Raw genomic sequence first — 22,018 nt, 5'->3', positions numbered from 1 at the left:
ACTGACTTCTGTGATGAGAGAACTGTCTGGACAGACATGGGAGGGCAGTGGACGTTGTGTACCTTAATGTGAGCAAGGCCTTCAGTACGGTCTCCTACAGACTCCTGAGATCTAAATTTGGAAGACAGGCACTGGGCAAGCGGATAATGATGTCAATGGTCCGGACTGCCAGGCTGAACAAGAAGTCAAAGGTGTGCCCTTGCTGCAAGCAAGTCCACATGCATCTTGGGCTTCATGGGCAAGAGCACAGGCAGCTGGTGGAGGGCAGCGATCCTTCCCCTCTCTTTGGCACTTCTGAGATCACTTCTGGAAGAATGTGCCCAAGGTTGGACGGCCCAGTACTGGAAAGGCTTTGCCTAGTGGAGCAAGTCCAGTGGAGGAACACAGGAACACCAGGGTGCTTAGTGGTCTGACACACCTGGAGGGCAAGGAGGGGCTGGGAGACCGGGTTTGTTCATCCTGGTCCCTTGCTAGGGGAAGGAGATTGTACCGCTGTCTGCAACTACTTCCTGTGGGGGTGGATTCTTTTAGAGAAAATGAGGGCAAATATTTTGGTGATAAGATGCGAGGTGATGGGCGCAAGTGGAAACCCTGGAAATTTGCATTAGATACAAGGGAATACGTACTCACCTTGCAGGGAGTCAGGCTTGGAACAGGCTGCCCAGCAAGTTTGCCTAAATATCCTTCAAAGTGTTGAAGACTTCACTAGGCAAAAACTTTGAGCAGGGGAAGGACCAGAGACTGCAGGGGTTTCTTCCAGCCAACATGATTCTGTGTGCCTACAAAACTATGCTGACAATACTGGGTCTTCAAACCCAAGATCAGCCAGGAGCTGAGCTGCCAGGAGCTTTATTGAGGAAAAGTTAAAGCCACCTTCATGGAAAGAGGCGTCTTTGTGATTCAGAAGTTCCTGTGGGGTTTCCACACCGACATCTGAACTACTTGAAGTAGAATTGACCGTGTTGCTTCTGTAAACAGTTGTGGAAATTTTTCCACAGCATTGAAAACGAAGCTTAAGATGCAAATTGGGGATGTTTTTGACTACAAAGAGGCCAGAAATTCTTCCATATATGTGGAATGCCAACAACAATAAAAAATCAGAAATCTTGGCACATCAGAATGGATGGAACTCATCCTTGGTTTCACAAATTCTACTATTTGAAAGAGATTTAGGAAACATTGCCCAAACCCTGCTCCAGTTCAACCGAGGTTGCACGACTCATGCCTCTATTGCCACTAGAAATGTCAGCCCGAAACTCTCTGCACTGACAGGGAGATCTTTGTGTTTGATTTTTTTTTTTCTCTTTCAGGAGGGAGGGACTTGGGGCGGGGAGGGGGAGGATTGTTGTTCTTAGCTAGTCTCTGTGGGCTGCTTCAATGTTTGTCTTCTGTTTTGCGGGTGACTCGTCTATGCATTATGTTTAGGGAACACTTTGTTGCTCTGCAACTCACCATTGATTCACAAATCTCACCTCAGGAGACTGATCAAAGCAAAAGGAAATTTACTTCCCCCGTCATGTTGTTGATGTTTTGCACGCTCTGGACCTGATCAAAAGACTTTTTTCCCCCTCTAACTAGGTCATCAGAGATTTCTGGTCCAGTTTGCAAAGCTTCCTCCTTGCATCCCACCTGCATAACAACAAGCCCCTGAGAACTTGTGGTTGTCATTGTCATCACAGCTGCAGCATTATTCTCTCAGCTAGAAGAATGTCGAGTAGATACGGAAGGAAAACGGAGAACAGAAATTTTCAGTCTTTTAACTCCACAAAATAAATGGCTTTGCTTCTCATCTCACCATCAGAGGGCCTTACTACAAGGAGAAAAACGCTGATTGGCAGTGAGGTGAGGCTTCTGCAGCATTATCGTTTTTTCTGTGATATCGTAGTATTTTTATAGTTGGAAGAATAGGCAAGCTTCAGCATGCAAAGTCTTTTCTTTGCAGTTGTGTTTAAGCAAGAGTCTTAAAATACAAAAAAAAAAAAGAAGATTGGGACAGCTATTTTGTCTTGAGAGGAGGTGTTAATCAGCTAATTGTAGAAAATATTAGTCAGCATCTGTGAAACAGAAGGGAAGTGGTAGAAAGAGAAGAACAAATGTTTCGAAGGCGTGGCGGAAAGGGATTAGATCTCCTGTGGTTGACTAAGAAAACCAGGCAGAATGAGAGGAGGTGGTGGGACACACCTTTACGGAGTGATGTCTTTCCGCAGATGGATTTCAGTGAGGAGGGCTTTGGTCCCTAACAGTGGCAAATAACGTGTACGAAACGGAGGCATTTGTATTTCACAGAGGATTGCACCTATACCTCTTCAAATGCAGGTGACTGACTCAAATGCAGACAAGTCTATAATACTCTCAGTTCTAATGCTTCCAACAGAGCTTGTTCAAAGCTCAGCCTAAAAGTATTTTCAGAGAAATAGGACCAGTTGTTTAGAGGGGATGCCTATGTGCGCAAATTGCCTGTAGGCTACGTGCTCATGTTCTTTTGTTATGAAATCAGATTAGAAGTTTTCTGTTCATTTACTTTTGCCATGCTGAATTAATAAGCTAAAGAAGCATGAGAAAGAGAGTGACTGGGCTGGAGATATATCATAATGACTTTCAAAAATCACCTCTTTCCAATAAAAGTATATAGTACAATGGGATGGACAAGAAAGACTATGAAATCTATCTGTGTGTGTTTTAAACTCTTTACAGGAAATATTTTGGAAGTGATTCTTTTTTCATTAGTTGTGTTCATCAACATTAATCATGACTGCATTAAATGTACAGCGAAAAGTACTCGTCTTGTGGAATTTGAAGTCTGTATTGTAAGCTAGAAATACCTGTGCCTACCTGCCCTAGTAAAATAATCACAGGAGTTTGTTCTTTCTTGTCTATGGTTGGGACATACCCATAGTGATAAACAAACTTATCTGAAACAGAAAAAAAGTGAAAGCAAGTGCATAGTCATTTGCATTCTAGAAGACTAGCAATACCGGCAGAGCTGACCATATTGTCTGCGTGGGGGAGTACGGTCGGCTTCCAGTGTGATGAGCCCGTTTGTCTGGAACTTGCACCAGCTACCTCGGCTCCTGCAAACTCCGTCTTGCTCCGTCACGGTGCTGTGGGAGGTGAGCTGCTGGCTTTTGTCCTACTCTGCTGCTGCTGCTCAACAAAAAGACATTCTTGAGGCAAAGTATGCAGTCCAACAGCAGATCACATCCAAGGCATCCTCCTCCTTTATTCTCAGCAACATACAAAAGACGGGCAGATGACTGTATGGTACCTCGGAGCACCTTCTGGTGGCTGCTGTTAAAAAATGGAAATTGTGCAATTTTTAAGATCAAAGAACTGTCTGGCAGAGATGGTAGTGATTAGAAATGTGAAAGATGGAACTGGCTTAATGAAACATAGGCATAACAGTAGAAAGAAAGCATCAGGAGTGATTCACATGATGAGTTAGAAGCTTTATTGATGAGATCAAAGGCTGTAGCAGGAAGTGACAGATGAGCAGAACTGAAATATGAAAGTGGCTGGTTTGGTTTTAATGTTTTCCCCTCTGTCATAATTTTCTGGTTTCTTTGTTCTAGACAGAAAGTAGGAGTACACTACATTAAAGTTCTTTTTCTCCATGTTAATTACTTGAGTTTCTAAGCAGCTTTTATGTTTGAACACATGTGTAATGTTTTACTTCATTCTGCATTTATTTGTATGAGGATAGGACAGAAACAATGAGTTTTGTAATGCTGTTACTCCTCACAGCTGTGGAACCTTGACATTTTCCCTTTGCTTCTTATTGTTCTAGCAATGTGTAACCAGACAGAAGTCCATGAGTTCGTTCTTTTAGGCGTCTCTGAGGTCCAGGGGCTGCAGCACTTTTTCTTCGCCTCCTTTCTCTTGCTCTACTTGACCTGTCTTCTGGGAAATGGTGCCATTGTGGCCATGGTGATATCTGAGCCCCGGCTCCACACACCAATGTACTTCTTCCTGGGGAACCTCTCCTGCCTGGACATTTTCTACTCTACAGTCACTGTTCCCAAGATGTTGACTGGCTTTCTCTTTGGGCATCAGCCCATCTCCTTTGGTGGGTGCTTGGCGCAGCTCCACTTCTTCCACTTCCTGGGCAGTACTGAGGCTGTGCTCCTGGCCACCATGGCCTACGACCGCTACGTGGCCATTTGCAACCCTTTGCGCTACGCCCTTGTCATGAGCCCACGGACTTGTCTGCTGCTGGCTGTGGCCAGCTGGTCCACTGGCTTTGTACATGCCACGATGCACTCAGTCATGACCTCTCAACTGAGCTTCTGTGGCCACAACCACATTTGTCACTTCTTCTGTGACATCAAGCCACTGTTGAATTTGGCATGCAGTAGTACCAGCCTCAACATGACCCTCCTCAACGTTGTCACCACATCTATTGTTCTAGGCCCCTTCACTCTCATAGTGCTCTCCTACCTCTACATCATCTCCTTCGTCTTCCAGAAAGTCCGGTCCCAGGAAGGAAGATGGAAGCCCTTCTCCACCTGTGCTTCCCACCTCACCGTTGTGGCACTGTTTTACATACCAGTGCTCTTCAATTACACACCACCCTCCTCAGGAAGCTCCCCTAAAAGGGATGTGCCAGTGTCTCTCATGTACAGTGCTGTCACCCCAGCTCTGAACCCCTTGATCTACACTCTTAGGAACCAGGAGGTGAGATCTGCCCTGAAAAAAACGTTACAGAGAAAACTCTTTCCTGGAGGAAAGTGACTGAAACAAGGACAAGGCTCAGAAAACTCAGAAAACAGAGACTGAAAAACTACTGATTATCTCAAGTAGTTTAACACATTCAGAAGTTACGTGCATAGATCTAAATGAGGGGAGGTATTCAAGGACTTGATGCTTCTTCCATCATTTTTAGATGTCCTACGGTACCCCATCTGGTCTCCAGCTTCCAGCATGGAAGCCTGTGTGTCTCCTGCAGGACTTGAGGCATAGCTGACAGATACAGAGAATGGAGGGCAAGCGCCTGGCTACAGGTATGATTTCTGGAGTTGATACCTTGACCCAGCTGGTCATGCATTTGCAATCCACAGATTTTAGAAAGATTTCATTCTTTCCAGCTTGACAGTTCGGAGCCATGCAATAGTACTAAGCATCTGACAGTGAGGCATTTAAAACAATACTCGCTGCAGGAGCACGCATGTGATTTGGTCGCTTAAGAAAAGGCATCTGTAGGCATCCTGTGAGAGACTTGTGTGTGTCCTATACCTGATGCGCCAGAAAGACACAGGAATCCATTTGGCTCTGCTTCATATGTGCCGATCCTGTGGAACAGGCAAGCTATCAACAGAAGATGTGAACAGACTCCTGGATGTTGGCAACAGGCCCTGAAGAGAAGCAGGCTTGGATGTCCCCATGCCAGCCAGCACCTAAATTCCATCAGCATACAAACACCTACCTGTAGGCGCTTGCTGCCACTTCAGATGCTCAAAGGTATCCTGCACGGCCTTCCAGCTGCCGCTTCAAAATGACATGCAGGTCTCGTTGGTCCTTGACCAAACCGACAGCCTTGTGCTAAAGGCTTGGGTATAGAGGATCTTTAATGGCACCAGTGCATATGTTCAGACAACTCCATGAAGCGCCTTCAGCTGAGTTCCACTCTCCTGCCCATCCTACTTATCCCTGACCGTGTTAAATGCTTTCCTCAAGGCTTATGAAGATGGTGTGGTGGGCTGGCCCTGGCTGGAGGCCAGGTGCCCACCAGAGCTGCTCTCTCACTCCCCCTCCTTAACTAGACAGGGGAGAAAAGGCATAACGAAATGCTTGTAGGTCGAGATAAGGACAGGGAGAGATCACTCACTAACTGTCGTCATGGGCAAAACAGACTGAACTTAGAGAGGGAATTCATCTAATTTATTACTAAGCAAAACAGAGTAGAGGAATGAGAAATAAAATCAAATCTTAAAACACTCTCCCCCACCCCTTCCATCTTCCCAGGCTCAACCTCACTCCCGGTTTCAACCTCCTCCCCCCCAGCGGCACAGGGGGACGGGGAATGGGGGTTGCGGTCAGTTCATCACACGTTGTTTCTGCTGCTTCTTCATGCTCAGGGGGAGGACTCCTCTCATCGTTCCCCTGCTCCAGCATGGAGTCCCTCTCATGGGAGACAGTCCTTCATGAACTTCTCCAATGTGAGTCTCTCCCACAGGCTACAGTCCTTCATGAACTGCTCCAGCATGGCTCTCTCCCATGGGGTGCAGACCTTCAGGAGCAGACTGCTCCAGCGTGGGGTCCCACACGGGGTCACAAGTCCTGCCAGCAAACCTGCCCTGGCATGGGCTCCTCTCTCCACGGGTCCACAGGTCCTGCCAGGAGCTTGCTCCAGCATGGGCTTCCCACAGGCCACAGCCTCCTTTGGGTGCCTCCACCTGCTCCAGTATGGGGTCCTCCACGGGCTGCAGGTGGAATCTCTACACCCCCTCATCCTTCCTCCATGGGCTGCAGGGGGACAGCCTGCTTCACCATGGTCTTCACCACGGGCTGCAGGGGGATCTCTGCTCTGGTGCCTGGAGCACCTCCTGCCCCTCCTTCTGCACTGACCTTGGTGTCTGCAGAGTTTCTTACACCTTCTCACTCCTCTCTCCAGCTGCAAAAGCTCCCTCTAACTTGTTTTTTTCCCCTTCTTAAATATGTTTGACAGAGGCGCTGACTGGCTCGGCCTTGGCCAGCGGTGGGTCCATCTTGGAGCCGGCTGGTGTTGGCTCTATCGGACACAGGGGAAGCTTCTAGCAGCTTCTCACAGAAGCCACCCCTGTAGCCCCCCCACTACCAAAACCTTGCCACGCAAACCCAATACAGATGGTGACGCCAGCTTCCAAAAAGGGCAAAGACCATCCATGTGCTTTCCTTGTGGACCAAACCAAGGAGATATCTCTGCTACCAACTTCATTGGTGTAGACTGACTTTTGCCCAATAGCTGATAGCTTGCACCTTGTGGAATAAACCGCCCATGGCCACATGGCATACTCTTTATGTTAGATCTCTTTTGGGTCTCATCCAGTGTGTAGCCATCTAGCACAACTCCCAAAATGTGGATGTTCTTGTTTAAATTTTTCAGTTGCAAAAGGGGGTCTGTGGCAGCTTAGAGAGGTGTGGCAATTTTCACTTTTTACTAATATTTTGCCCTGCATCTCTGTTCTGTGACCCTGGAGGTAACAGGAAGAAATGAAAAGGGTGTTTGAGAATTCTGCAGAAAAGAAATGAGGGAAATTCTGATTGAGTACATAAGAAACCAATGCCCTGTGGTAAGTATGGAATTGAAGAGTGCATCATGACACAGGTAAGACAGTCTATGCTGCCTCTGGCCATTGTACAAAAGGCACAATTGGGACCATACGGTGTTCTCATGGAATAGTTTCCACCTGGTGGAACTTTCTATCTTCTTTGTGCCAATGCCATGTCATGGGTATATATGTGCTAGAAACCTGTTTGGAAAAAGTGAGTTTCAACTATGTCTTCTAAACAATTAATCTGAGTCTGTATGACCAAACTGAGCCTGTGATTATAGCTGTGGTGCTGAGACTAAAAGAGGAGTTTCCAAACAGGCATAATCTGGAATGGAGGAACTTGGAATTACCAAAAAAACCCCACCCAAGCCCTTAAAAAACTTCCCCATGCCCAAACATTAGTCAATGACAAGAACTAATGAGAAAATGGTTGCATTAGAATAAACGGATATTAATGCAGCTGCTGTACCTCACACTGTCGATTTCAAATTTGATTAATTTTAAGAGATTCTGAGAGCTGTGGTCAAGTGTGTGTTAAGAGTAGCTGAATCCAAGGTACCAAAAGAGGTAGGGAATTCCTGTAGTTCTGGGTGGGGGAGCCGAATGACTGCTCCTTGCCCTGGTTTTCATGTCCTGCTAGAATCATGGAATCATTTAGATTGGAAAAGACCTTTAAGATCATCGAGTCCAACAGTTAACGTAACACTGATCTACTAGCGCCTACCTTAGGATGACATACACTGCATTATTTACAGTTGTTTTCACATGCTATGTAAGGCAAAATACAGGTGAAAACAAATATGATACATTATTTCACTACGTTTATTTACTTGTTGAGACAGTCATACTATAATAAAATAAATATATCTAGATGGTGATTTTTTTAAAATAACAGTGGTTTTGTCTTATTATTTTCCTTTTTTAAAATGACAGATGTCATTATGATCCTTGTGAGTTCATCAGGGCGAAATCAATTTTGCTGGACAATATTTCTGCCTACTGAAAAAAAGGAACCCTGAACATCATTGAAATAACTTCAATTAAAATCTCTCATGAGTTTACAGACCTGTATCTAAAAAGCTTATCAGACTTTAAGGTGCATATTTATACCTACTTTTGGATCCATTTAATACACTTTAAAAGGTGAATTTTCCCTCCGTTAAGTGTAGTGTACAATTCCTAGATGATCAGCTAAAATTTAGACAATGACACTTTTCAGATCAAATGAATTGCTACTAAAAAGGGTTCAGGAACAACAGTTGCATTAGCAGCTGCAGCCATTTTACTGTGATCAACTTGTACACAGAAAGTTAGGAGAGATTGGTGCAGCATCAGGACCCTGTACAGTCTAAAATTTCTGGAGGAATGTATTTGACACTAAAATCTCAATTAAAACAAATAACTGTTGCCATATGAAGCCTGTTTCAAATCACCAGCACATTGATATTGACATTGACATTGACCATTATTTATCTTGGCAGTTCACTGCTTTGCCCAAATATAAACGTAGTTTAAGCTTATTTTGGCGTGAGCCAGGTGTCCCCGGCAAGGCTCCAAAATCTTGTAGAAAGTTCGTCCTGAGGCATAAACCTGTTTAGGAAAAGGAAAAGCATGTGCAGGGCACAGGGCAGAGGAAGGGAAAGCATGGTGAGCACAAGCGCTGGAGCTGGCAGTGCCAGGCAGCGTCAGGCAGGGCTGTGGGAGGTCCCAGCTGAGGTGCTGGGGGGAGCAGAGTGGCGCAGCGGAAGCGTGCTGGGCCCATAACCCAGAGGTCGATGGATCGAAACCATCCTCTGCTAATTCCTCTTTTTTTTTCCGACTACTGACAACCACGGCCTCTCCCTTGCATATGACAGCATCTTACGCCATCAGCACTGCTGCGCTCCTGCTCTCTGCCCACCCATGGCCATGGCCCTCCTGCTCCCTCTGCCCCTTCTCTCTGCCACTGCCACCTTCTTTCTCCTTTGCTTTCTTAGCAGCCAGCACGCCCAACGTGCCCCTCAGCAAGGCAGACGGGTGGGTGTGGAGCAGCAGGCAGAGCACAGCCCACAGCTCCCCTCACCAGGCAGTGGGTGTCCTGGGCACACAGGTCTGTCTCCCTTCCCAGCAGGCAGCTCGATCCCCAACTTCCCAGCCACAAGCGGGGACCTCCAGGGCTCTGCAGGTGGGGAGGAGGACGAGGCTGGTGCTACTTTGGGAAACACCAATGCAATCGACTCAAACAGCTGGGGGATTTCTCTGGCCTCGTCTCTTTGCTGCTGGGCCCACTTGTAGGTGCAGCCAGGAGCAGGGCCAAGCAGGGATTCCCAATGGGCTCCGTATTGGCTAGATGTGGCTAGGTGGTGGTGGTGGAGGGGAGAGGGGGTGCTGCAGGGTGGCCTCTGTGAGAAGAGCTAAGGGGCTGCCCTGTGCCAGACACAGCTGGTCCCAGCTGCCTCCACAACACTGAGCCACCTTCTTGTGCTAGGTATTTGTCTTGATTCCACAGTGGATGCCACTGCATGGTGTATTATTTTATATCTCCAATCTTCTTGGTCCAAAGGAAGTGGACAGCCCACCAGAGGCAGATCTGGAAATGTGCAGATGTGACAGCATCAAAAATGGCCGTCAGGCAATCACGGAGCAATACGAGAACCCACGGGGAATGACGCTGTCAAAAGTTGCCTCTTCCCTGTCTTCAGGGGGTGGGGGCTTCTGTGCCTGACGTGCTTCTTGGCACACGGGTAGGGTTGTCTGGTCCTGACAGCCAACCACAGGTCTGCCTGAGAGCTGGTGGGTATGATAGGGTCAGGAAATGGCTGCCAGCCAATCACAGAGCAGCATGAAACCAGGGTGGTTGTCGCATGTGATAAAATGGCAGCTCTGGGCCCTGAAATGGCAGCTGAAGGAAAATCCCCTCCCAACCCGTGTAAGTTGCAGAAGGTACTTCCTGGTCAGATGTACTTCCAGGTAAAGGGGAAGGGCGGCTGTTCCTGCCAGCCAATCACAACAGACCACGTGACAGGGAGAGGGGCGTGACTTCAAGGGAAATAGCAGACCTGGCTGCCTGCTTTGGGGGGGTTCAGGCCGAGGGGCCTGTTTTGCAGGAAGCGGAGGGCAGGGCACCTGTCACTTCCTATTTGGGCAAAAGTTCTCCTCTACTAGGAGAGTTCTCCTCTACTAGTTCACCTCTACTGGGCGGATTTTAGTCCAGGAGCAGGTAGTGAGTAGAGTCCTGTGTCACGAAAATTCACAACTGACCTGTGCTGACCAAGGAGAGAAGCTGTGACACAAAGTATGGAATTACAAGATTAAATACGTATTTGTGTGCACAAGGTGTCCTGTCCCAGCCAAATTAGGGGCATTTTGAGTGCAGTTTAAGACAGAGTTCTTATATTCTTCAAATGTTCAGGTACGACACAACTTGACTAATCACTAAGAATGACATTACTCGCAAGTTGCAACAAGGCTAATGCCACCTGTCTTTGCGTGAAAAGAAGTGACAGGGGATGTGGAGCATCCCTGGAAGAGCTGCCCAAGAGATAGTGACCTCTCCAACAGTATCAGTATTCAAAAATCAATGGGACAAGGCCAAGATCCTGCTGAGGTACCTGGGAAGTTTGTTCTGTTCACAGCATGAGGTTGGGCCAGAGGACTTTCAGCGGTCCTTTCCAACCTTCATTATTCTGGGATGCACTGAGTCTCATGAGCCCTTCATCAGCCACCAAAAGGCAATGCCCTGGAAGGCAGCAGCAGCGCAAGACTGCATGGAAGTACCAGTTGTTTCAGGAATGGTCCTAAAATGTGTGGAAACAGCTTAGAGGAAAGTGGCACTTTGGGAGGAATGAGGCTATGAGCTCTGGTATCCCTGGCACGCCTGAGGTTGGGACACTGGGTACATTGAATTCCACAGCACAATGACTCATGTTTGCCTGGAGCTCAGGGTTTTTCCCAACTCTTGTACATCATGATGACACCCAGGTGCTCTGGGAGACTGGTCCGACGTCCCTTTGTAGTTTGAAATGCATGGAATGGGCCACCCCATTCCTGACCCAAGAAAAAGAGCTGTAAGCTTTTGGCTCCCTCCCCTCAAAAAAGCTTTTGGCTCCCTCCTCAAAAGCAGGCCATCCAGGCCTTTGGCCTCTGGGGTGAACTTGGTGAGCAAAACAGGTCCGTTTGGGTGTGGGTTTCTTTCAGGGAAGGACGTGGGCATCTCTTTGATCATCCTCCTATGTGTTGATTTGCTTTATTTCCAAAAGGTTCTGCAGTTCCCAAGCTGATCCCACACATGTGGTTGGAAGAAGCATGAGGCCTTGGTCAAGTCATCAAGAGACATGGCTATGAAGATCCCATGGGGAGGTCCCTTGAAAGAGACCTGCCTGACTCTCTGGTCTACTCTTCGTCATTATGAATCTGCCGTTGTTCCCTTGGCCCATGGGCAGAAAAAACAGGCTGTGGCAGAGCTTGACGAGTGTAAGCAAAGTTCTCGTGGCCCTCCCTCCTGCTGTCCTGGTTTTCAGCTGGAATAGGGTTAATTTTCACAGGAAGGTGGGAGGGGACACAGCCAGGAGAGGTGACCCAAACGAGCCAAACTGGTATTTCATACCATATGATGTCACGCTCAGTATATAAAGGGGGCTGGCTGGAGAGAAGGGGCCACTGCTCAGGGACGGGCTGGGCATCGGGCTTCTGAGTGGTGAGCAAATGGCATTGTGTATCACCCACTTTGTATGTTCTTTTTAAGAATTGTTGTTGTTATTTCCCTCTCCCTTTGCTGTCCCAGTAAACTGTCCTTATCCCAACCCATGAGTTTTACCTTTTCCCTCCAATTCTCCTCCCCATCCCACTGGGGTGGAGGAGCAGTGAGCGAGTGGCTGCTTGGTTCTTAGCTGCCAGCTGGGGCTAAACCAGAGCACCAGCCCACAAGGGACTTCTCTCCAGACCACAACGGTCCTTCCTTGCCGTTGAGCTTTTGCACATGTCTGGAGAGGTGAGTCTCCTATCTCCCCGTGTCCTGTGTGCCTACAACCACCCACAGGGAGACATGTCTCTCAGTGTTTGCCTGAGTCCCTAGACTGAAAACACTGAGAGCTGGCTTGAGGTGTCCTTCATGACATGTAGAACTAGGTGAGTTTTAAAAGTGGGACAAAAGAACCAAGCTCAGAATGAGAGAGAAAAGTGGTGGTTATTGATGTGCCCCATGACATGTGATCACATCTCTTGATGTGACCCCATGAAACTTTTATTCAACCCAATTAACAAGCAAGCCAAGATTAAAGGCATTGCTGAAAATCCCTTTACTGCACACGGTCCTTTCCCCAGGAGAGTGATCTGAGTTTGTCGCATGAGCAGGAAACCTTTGCACAACAGCCTCATCGCCTCCAGGAAGGGAGACGGGGACCGTGCAGCAGCAGGAGCATGGCCACAGCTTGCAGACGGGCTGGGTGTCCTCATGCCACCTGGCCGGAGGGACCTGTGCCCACTGCTCCCGGCTGCACGGCAGGCCTGGCTGTGCCTCCTCTGGCTCTGCTTTGCTCTGAGCTCCTGGAGAAAGGGCTCGTTCTCTTCTGCTTTGATGAACCTCCTGCTGATGGGGGGAGGGTGCCGGAGTTAGGGACTGCTCTTGGTGGGCTGGGATTGCCACCAGGGAGAGCAGGATGGGAAAAGGCCAGTGCTTTGTGTGGAGCTTCTCCTTGGGAAACGGGCCATTCTCTGTGCCTCCCTGAACCCTGCAGGCGTGTTTCTCTCTTCTGTGCCACTGCATCTGCTCCTTCTCATTAAAGACTTTGTGCAGCATAGCTGGAGACTCGTGGTGGTTTGTTCTCCTCCTCCCTCAGGTGGCTACCTGCTCTGCAAGGAAGAGGGAGATTCAGCCCTCTCCCACGGCATCAGTTATAACCCCAAGCATGGAGCACTGCTAGTTGTGTGTGGAACTCCCTGAAGTGGTAACAGAGCATAACAAATAAACAAGCAGGTGAAGAGAGAAAGAAAAACCTTAGAGAAGTGGAGAGAACAAGAAGCAACGGACAGAGGTGGAAATACAAGTAATGCCAGACACAGCGGTGATAAAAGACGGCAAATGGCTGCCTAGGTAGGTTGCAGAATCTCCATGTGTGGAGATATCCAACATCCAACCAGGCAAAGACGTGAAAAAATTCTTCTGCTTGGCACTGCCTCGAGCCTGGCTTGGACTGCCTCATCTCCACCTCAGCTGTTGTGTGATTCTCTGAGCCACTGCTGGATCCCCTCAGCCAGGAGCAGCCATCAGCACAAGGGAGCAGAGAGGGGACAGGGGCCAGTGCTCAGGAAGGCTGCAGAAGTTTGATGGGCACAGGGCAGGAGAAGGGGCACTGATGTCAGCCCCAGGGCTGGAGCCCAGGAAAAGAAGGATGACCTGAGGACATGAAACAATTGACCCAAGAGCGAGGCAAAGAGGCTAAGGTGTAAGCATGCCGAGGAGAGCCCTGAGGGAGGTGCAAAAGGCCAAGGTCCCACTGAGATTTGAACTCAGATCGCTGGATTCAGAGTCCAGAGTGCTCACCATTACACCATGGGACCTCCTGGACACATGCTGCCTTTCCCCTCTGGCCACCTGAGCTGAGCCATATGTTGCTCTTATCTTGAGCCATCCTGGCTGAGCTGGCGGTCTCTCCATCTCCCCATCCAGCACTAAGTGTGGCCTTCCTCCAGGGCCACAGGGCACTCTCTACTCACAGGGCCTGTCAAGGCAACAGCAGAGCTCTTTGTGCTGGCCTGGCATGGCCTCTTCTACAAGGGACTCAGCAAAACCCCTTTGCCTACCGCACTTGTTCTGACCTCCCCCTAGAAATGCCTGCATGGATGGGAAATCCTTCTCCCAGTTTACAAGGTAGGCACATTGGGGGAAGAGATGTTAAGCAGAACTTAAGAGCTTGACCTCCCCACACATCCCAGGAGCACGTCCCCACCAACTGTTTTCCCTACACCTGAAACTACAGCTGCTCATCTCCAAGGAGAGTCTGCACAACATGGCCCTTATTGCTAGAGAGGAAGGGAAGACACCTCATGGATCTGAGATCTTGCTAGCACTCACAAATGACCCTCACTTTAGGGCTCTCGAAGGCAGATTGGTGTGGAGTAGCAGTGAAGTGGAGGGAAGAGAAGGGGCCAGTTCCAGCTACGAGCTACAGAAGAGGTCCTTCTGTGCATCATCCAAAGCACAACTGCAGGCTGGGTGGAGAATGGATAGAGATTAGCCCTGAGGAGAATGCCTCTGGGGTGCAGGTTGATGAATAGCTCAACATGAGCCGGCAGTGTGCGCTTGCAGCCCAGAAAGCCAACCATGTCCTGGGCTGCATCAAAAGAAGTGTGACCAGCAGGTTGAGGGAGGGGATTCTGCCCCTCTACTCTGCTCTCGCAAGACCCCCCTGCAGTACTGTGTCCAGCTCTGGTGTCCCCAGGACAAGAAAGAGATGGAGCTGTTGGAGGGAGTCCAGAGGAGGAGGCCACAAAGCTGCTCAGAGGGCCGGAGCACCTCTGCTATGGAGACAAGCTGAGAGAGTTAGGGTTATTCAGTGTGGAGAAGAGAAGGCTCCAGGGGACCTTAGAGCCCCTTCCAGTCCCTAAAGGGGCTACAGAAAAGCTGGAGAGGGACTGGTGACAAGGGCAGGGAGTGACAGGACAAGGGGGAATGACCTTAAGCTGAAGGAGGGGAGATTTAGATTAGATGTTTAGGAAAAAATTCTTCCCTGTGAGGGTGGTGAGACACTGGAACAGGTTGCCTAGAGAGGTTGTAGATGCCCCTGGCTCCCTATAGTGTTGAAGGCCAGGTTGGATGGGGCTTTGGGCAACCTAGACTAGTGGAGTCCATGGGAGAGGGCTGAAACTAGATGGGCTTTGAGGTCCCTTCCAACCCAAACCAGTCTGTGATTCTATAAATGGCCCTTATTGCTAATGATGAAGAGAAGACACATCATAGATCTGAGACCTTCCCTAGGGTTTTTGTGCTTTGCTGCTTAAGACCTCCCCAGCCCTTGCAAACATGGACAACATTTCCCAGGTAGTTTTCCCAAATTTAGCTTAAGGATGAGATGATGAGGGATGAGTCTCTCCCGTGTCCTCCTCTTCTGGAAAGACATGGAAGTGCAAAACAAGACATGGTGATGTCATCAGGAGACCATCCCCTGCCATCACAGACCCTGATAAGTTTGCTCTCTCGCAGCCCCTGTGAGGAAGAGGGGCTGCTGGTAGCCTGCCTGGGTGGTGCAGCATCTGAAGGAAAGGGGGAACCCTGAAGGGCAAATGCAGAGGGAGCCTGGAGAAACAGAAGGAGAGACGAGCCATTTGCTGGTGCGTGATCTGTTCCACGCAGCCATGCCACTGAGGGTGGTGGAAGCAGCACAAGCAAAGGAGAAGCTCAGAGGGGTTGGCAGCATGGATGAAGAAGGAAAGGGACGGTGGGAGGTGGACCTGGAGCTGAGCCAGGGACCTCTTGATCTGCAGTCAAATTCTCTGCCCTGACCAGTAGCCCCTGTAGCGTGCAGATTGCAGCCACCCACCCCACAATCATATCTGCACCCACCTCCCAGCCCTCTACATCCCACTTTTGCTTTTAATAGTAACTGATGAGACCAGGGCTTAACATTAGTAACTTGTTGACACAACTGTATTGTAATCATAGATAAATGCTACTTTCCTCTATATCGGGTTCCTCCATGCATTAGTCTGGGGCACTGCTATGTGTATAGCTAAAAGAGGAGAATTGATTGCCTTGGTAATCCTATGCTAAGCATTCTTGTCTCCCTCCTTGGCCGGCAAAGAACTGACTTTTACAGTGGACACAGTCCCACGGCCCCCAGGAGCTGGATTTCTGGGCAGGGTTGCGGCATCATGAGCTCCTGGATGGCAGCTCCTCTCCGCCCCCCAAAGCAACAAGGCTGCCCCCTCACCCCAGGGTTTCCTTCAGCGCCTGCAGAGCCAGCTGGGGTGGTCAAGGAGAAAGTCCCCATCCGGGGTTATGGGCAGGAGAAGTGTGGAGAAGGGCAAAGCAAGGCCCTTGCGCTTCCCACCACAGGCCCACGGCCAGCGAGCTTGCCAGGGAGACATTTTTCGTGCCTGGTCGAGGGCACAGGTCATGGTGAGCACAAGCGCTGGAGCTGGCAGTGCCAGGCAGCGTCAGGCAGGGCTGTGGGAGGTCCCGGCTGAGGTGCTGGGGGGAGCAGAGTGGCGCAGCGGAAGCGTGCTGGGCCCATAACCCAGAGGTCGATGGATCGAAACCATCCTCTGCTAATTCCTCTTTTTTTTTTCCGACTACTGACAACCACGGCCTCTCCCTTGCATATGACAGCATCTTACGCCATCAGCACTGCTGCGCTCCTGCTCTCTGCCCACCCATGGCCATGGCCCTCCTGCTCCCTCTGCCCCTTCTCTCTGCCACTGCCACCTTCTTTCTCCTTTGCTTTCTTAGCAGCCAGCACGCCCAACGTGCCCCTCAGCAAGGCAGACGGGTGGGTGTGGAGCAGCAGGCAGAGCACAGCCCACAGCTCCCCCCACCAGGCAGTGGGTGTCCTGGGCACACAGGTCTGTCTCCCTTCCCAGCAGGCAGCTTGATCCCCAACTTCCCAGCCACATGGCCCTCACTGCTAAAGATGAAGGGAAGGCACCTCATCTTGCCAACATTCACAAAATGCCCCTCATAAAGGCAGATTATTGTTGCCTGGGTGGTGCAGCATCGTAAGGAAAAGGGCTACAGTGAGCCGCAAATACAGAGAGGGCCCAGAGGAAGAGAAGGAGAGACAAGCCATTTGCTGGTGCGTGGTCTGTTCCACACAGCCATGTCACTGATGGTGGCAGAGCAGCGCAAGCAAAGAGAAATTCAGGGAGGTTGGCAGCATGGATGAAGGAAAGGGTCAGTGGAAAGGGGACCTCGTGGTCTGCAGTCTAAAGCTCTCCCCTGAGCAATACCTCCTGCAGAAGGCAGGCTGTGGCCACTCTCTCCATGCTCACATCTGCACCCACTTCCCAGCCTTCTCCTTCCCAATTTGCTTTTGCCTCCTCTGCCTGGTTCTGCGTGCTCTGGTCCATGGCTGGGACAGGCAGCCAGCAAACACATGCCCCAAAATGCAGGTCTCAGCACTGCCACCACGTTCCTCACCCTCACCAAGAGGCTCTCACTGCTCAGGCTGCCCAGAGACATCTGAGGAAGCCTTGCAGCATTGAAGACAGGGCACCACTCAGTCCTGCTGGTCCAGCCCTGCCCTGGGGTGACTGGGAGGAACCTCCACCCCAATTGCTAATTCTATGCTAAGGGTTCTTGTCCCTCTCCTTGGATGGCAAAGAACTGGCTTTTATGCTGGACTCCTAGGTAGCTTGAGCTATCTTAGCCAACAACTCACACACAAAGACAAACACACACCCCCAGAAAAAAAGAAGAGCACAGTCACATGGATATGAGTAGAGGATAATGACAAACACCCCCCCCCAAAATTAACTTCTTCATGTGTGTGAAAAGAGTCTCCTCCTTCCCATTCCCAGGGAATGAAATGAGTCTGACCAGCCTGCAGTTCCCCAGGTCCTCCTTTGTGCCTTTCCAGAAAACACGAGTAACACTGACTTTCTTCCAGGCCTCAGGAACCTCTCCCAGTTGCCATGAACTTTCAAAGACAATCAAGAGTGGCCTCTCCGAGCAGTCCTCCTTGTCTGAGTGCTTTCATGAGCTGGAGGCAGGAAGACAGCACAGGTATCTGCAAGGGAAGTCCCTGCTACCTGAGTACCTGATGGGCCAGAAGCCAGAAGACTGCTTGGCTGTTGACTGTGAGGTCACCCCTGGCTCTGCAGGGAAAGGGCCATCCACAGGAGTCTTGCTTGTTCTAGGTGCCTTTCTTCATTCCCTAGTGGATACCACTGCTTGGTATATCATTTATATCGGAACAGTTCTTGGTCCAAAGGAAGCGGACAGCCCAGTGGAGGGAGATGTGGAACGTGCTGACGTGACAGTGTCAAAAATGGCCGTCAGGCAATCAAGGAGCAATACAAGAACCCACGGGGAATGACGCTGTCAAAAGTTGCCTCTTCCCTGTCTTCAGGGGGTGGGGGCTTCCGTGCGTGACGTGCTTCTGGGCACACGGGTAGGGTTGTCTGGTCCCGACAGCCAACCACAGGTCTGCCTGAGAGCAGGTGGGTATGATGGGGTCAAGAAATGGCTGCCAGCCAATCACAGAGCAGCATGAAACCATGGTGTTTGTGGTGTTTAATAAGAAAATGGCAGCTGAAAGGAAATGGTGCCCTCCATGTAGGGAGGAGAAGGGACGTGCTGGTCAGATGTACTTCATGGTTCATCAGTGCTGGCACGAGGATTCGCCAAAGCAATCACCCACCACCAAAACCAGGAGCAGCACAGGGCAGATTTTAGCCCAGGAGCAGACAATGAGTAGAGTCCTGCAAACCAAACTGCTTAACAAGCATGCAGCACGGAAAGCGGCAGATGCTCATATCCAACCGAGTTATGTGAACCAAGAAACCTGTGCTAGAAATGATCCACCCGGCCTATTGGCACGTCATACAATAGGATAGATAATTGTTACGCTAGCAGTCCCTGCTTCTTCCTCACTGATGGCTGAGCTACTACTAGACAAGCGTACAAGATATGGACATATCGAGTGCCTAAGAAGAAACCCTGGCTGGTTGCTGTGCCTTTTCACTTCAGGCAAAATGTACGTCATGCAACCAGCTGTTAGCCCGGGACGGCGTGAATGTGACTCTGACTGGGGCAGACTCCGACTGTGTTACCTCAGTGGTATGCCCTATGGTATTCCCAATGGGCACTGTATCGGCTACACGTGGCAAGGTTTGGGTAGCGGAGGGGTTAGGGGGTGCTGCAGGGTGGCCTCTGCGAGAAGAGCTAAGGGGCTGCCCTGTGTCAGAGAGAGCCAGCTCCAGCTGCACAGTGCACCCACCGCACACCACAGCTGAGCCATCAGCAAAGTTGGTGGCCCCTCTGTTTTTCACATATTGCAGAAAGGGCACAAGAGGCTGGGCAGAGAGAGGAGGAAGGAACAGAAAGAGTGGGAAAGAGCAGAGGGAAGATGCATCCCGCTAGGGCAGGTAAAGGAGTCTGTCTGCCGTGAAGAAGTTGACCTGGGACGGGGGAGAGGAAAGGTGGTGGTTTGCGTTTGTCTTTTTGTTTCTCGCTAGGTGAACCTGTTTGAATTGGCAAAAACGTGAATTTTCCGGGAGTCAAGCCTGCTTTGCCCACAACAGTTTTTGCTAAGCCGTGTCCTGGTGTTTATCTTGACCCATGAGGTTTCCCATCGTGTTTTCAGAGCTCGGCATCCCCCTGAGGGTGGGGCAAGGCACGAGCATCTGGGTGGGTGTTTGTCTGTGCTTACACCACGAGAGGAACATAGAGAGAAACGCACGTGCACTTGCATAGGACATGCACGTCTGGCACACGTATGAACGCAGCTGGGGAGCGGCACCGTTGCCAGCAGCCATCATGCTGAGTTTCCCTAGCCACCACCTGACACGCAGCGGAGCACACACCCACGTATGGCATCATCGTGAGGTCGTGTGCGTGCAGGTCGCTGGAAGGAGGAGTCCGGCCAGTCTGTGAAGCGGAGGAGCAGGAGAGAGGCCAGTTTGTGAGGTGGAAGGGCGGGAGGCAGGCGAGTTTGGGAAGTGGAGGAGCAGGAGGGAGGGAGGCCAGGCTCCGGGCTGGAGGAGCAGGAGGCAGCAGTGCCTCCAGCAGCGTTGGTGGTATAGTGGTGAGCATAGCTGCCTTCCAAGCAGTTGACCCGGGTTCGATTCCCGGCCAACGCAGAATATGTTTTCTTTAGCTGGTGCAGGGTGCCCTAGGAAGCGAGCACAGAGCAGCCGCTGGCAGGCACCGCTGCTGCTCACTGTCAATCCATGCTTGCAGGCACAGATCTGAGCCCTGCTCCTCCCAGTACCTGCAGTGGCCCTGCCTCCACACAGCCGCTGGAAACACCTCCATGTCCCCCAGCCCAAGCATCTCTGCCTGCTCCCAGGCCTGTAATGGGGGAAAGCCTCAGCCCTGTTGCTGGGTCCCACAAGAAGAGCCCCAGGTCTTGTAAGCTGCATTGTGCAACCCCGGACTGTTGTGACCAGAGCAGTACACAGGCAGGGGCCCTGTAATCCAGGCTGAGAGGCAACAGCCTCTACTCTGGTCCTCCACTCCCTCCCATGATGTATGTACTTTGCTGGACAGCGTCTCTTTTCATCGCTAGTGCTCCTCAGTTTCTCTCCCAGGGAGCTCAGATGAAGGTGCTGATGAGATCTGCTGATACAGCATCAGTTGCCTGGGGCCCTGGAGGACAGCCAGGTGAGAACAGGGTATTGTTCCTGCTGGGGTGGCTCCAGGCTGGGCTCCTCACTGTGGTGATGGTACAGGAGCCAGATGAGAGGGATTTTTGGTCTGGCCCAAAGCCGGACCTGCTGCTGCTCCTGCTGTTTGCACCTGGCAAGAAAAGCATGCTGCTGTGACAGGGCACAAATAAAGATCAGTAATGCCTAGGTAGGGACCAAGGCATACACTGTGCTTCATGTGGCCAGGTATGCAATTTGGGGGCACAGTGGAAGGATGCGTGTTCTTTATGTAATGTCTTAAAGACACACTGGAATGAACTTTCTCTCCATCTTCCTCCATCTTTTCCGTGTCTCCAGTGCTGGCTGGTCAAATGGGGGGTTTCATCCCATTCCGAGGGAATGCTGACCTGTCTTCAGAGCAAAGCGTTATTTCCTCTATAGCACTAAAGCGTTGTTTCCTCTATAGCACTCTTTCCTGAAAACAGACCCTGGTACGCATTGTAACTTGGTTTGAAATAGTAAGTTTAACAAAGACGACTGCACGTCTCAGAGACCCTATGCCCCCAGCCCATGTGCAGAGCCAATGACCTACCCTGTCCAGGCTCTGGCATTGCAGAGACATTCTGAAGTTTACTGCAACTGGATGTAATGATGTTTCTGGTAATTAAGAAGTAAAACACCCTAATTTCTCTTGCAGCTTATAGCCTGTGGGCCAAGGCAAACACAAGAAGCCTCTCACAACTAGACTACCTGAAAAGGACAAAGATTCTCAAGTCTCTGATTTCAGGGTTGCTTAAAGCAAAAAAAGCAACATTTTTTGCTGTGCTTACAGTCAAAAACCATTCTGGGCAGTGACGTTGTATGGAATGTTTGGGTTAGTACAGTATTTACAGACTCCCACTCTATCATCAGCAGTGCTACGAGCAAGTGGAGTTACAAAGATGGGGATTGTGACTGCGCATGCTGTTCCCTACTGAAATGCCCATCCTAGCCCCATCTTGCAGTCACACTGCCTATCTCCAGACCTGAAAACCAGCACTTGCTTCCTTTCCACTCCATACCCATCCCTGGAGTTTATTCCCACACCAATGAAAGAGAGAATTGCAATGGCTGTTTTTTGTGTGAGGTTTGTGAACAGTTGAGAGGACTTATGAAAAGATCTGTGTTAACATTCACATCTGAACAATTGGGCAACCTGTCTTTGATCACCTTCACAGTAAAAGAGGATTACTGTGTGTGACATTTCTTGTATTTGCACCTATGTCAATTCCTTCTTGCCCTCTCACTGGGCACCACTGACAAGAGGATGGCCCTCTCTCTGCCTGTCCACCTTCCCATCCCAGGTATTTAGAGACATGCATAAGGTGCCCCCTCATCCTTCCCTTCCCCAGGCTACCCTGCCCCAGCTCTCCCAGCCTGTCCTTGTATGAGATTTTAAGTGGCTTTCCATCACACGGATTATGTTCAGTACATCACCTTCTTCATGGTGA

The 22,018-nt window shown here is 50.1% G+C and overlaps 1 protein-coding gene and 4 non-coding genes across 5 annotated transcripts; 4 read left to right on the top strand and 1 right to left on the bottom strand.

Annotated features, from left to right (window-relative positions):
- Positions 1-3,777: 3,777 nt before the first annotated feature.
- Positions 3,778-4,728, top strand: LOC129210777 (olfactory receptor 12D1-like). The gene has a single exon (XM_054836983.1). It carries the CDS (start codon positions 3,787-3,789, stop codon positions 4,726-4,728), a length of 942 nt encoding a protein of 313 aa, XP_054692958.1. The 5' UTR covers positions 3,778-3,786.
- A 4,246-nt stretch (positions 4,729-8,974) lies between these two features.
- TRNAM-CAU (transfer RNA methionine (anticodon CAU)) lies at positions 8,975-9,046 on the top strand. The gene has a single exon. It is a non-coding gene; the product is annotated as a tRNA-Met (tRNA).
- Positions 9,047-13,712: 4,666 nt separating this feature from the next.
- On the bottom strand, positions 13,713-13,784 carry TRNAQ-CUG (transfer RNA glutamine (anticodon CUG)). The gene has a single exon. It is a non-coding gene; the product is annotated as a tRNA-Gln (tRNA).
- A 2,637-nt stretch (positions 13,785-16,421) lies between these two features.
- Positions 16,422-16,493, top strand: TRNAM-CAU (transfer RNA methionine (anticodon CAU)). Its single transcript has one exon. It is a non-coding gene; the product is annotated as a tRNA-Met (tRNA).
- A 3,456-nt stretch (positions 16,494-19,949) lies between these two features.
- Positions 19,950-20,021, top strand: TRNAG-UCC (transfer RNA glycine (anticodon UCC)). The gene has a single exon. It is a non-coding gene; the product is annotated as a tRNA-Gly (tRNA).
- Positions 20,022-22,018: the final 1,997 nt, after the last annotated feature.

Source organism: Grus americana, chromosome 10, assembly GCF_028858705.1.
Source record: "Grus americana isolate bGruAme1 chromosome 10, bGruAme1.mat, whole genome shotgun sequence".
Classification (NCBI taxonomy): domain Eukaryota; kingdom Metazoa; phylum Chordata; class Aves; order Gruiformes; family Gruidae; genus Grus; species Grus americana.
This window is presented reverse-complemented; position numbering and strand designations above follow the sequence as displayed.

What these genes read in the sequence shown, in the direction of transcription:
- LOC129210777 (XM_054836983.1), top strand. Translation starts at nt 3,787, where the DNA reads ATGTGTAACCAGACAGAAGTCCATGAGTTCGTTCTTTTAGGCGTCTCT.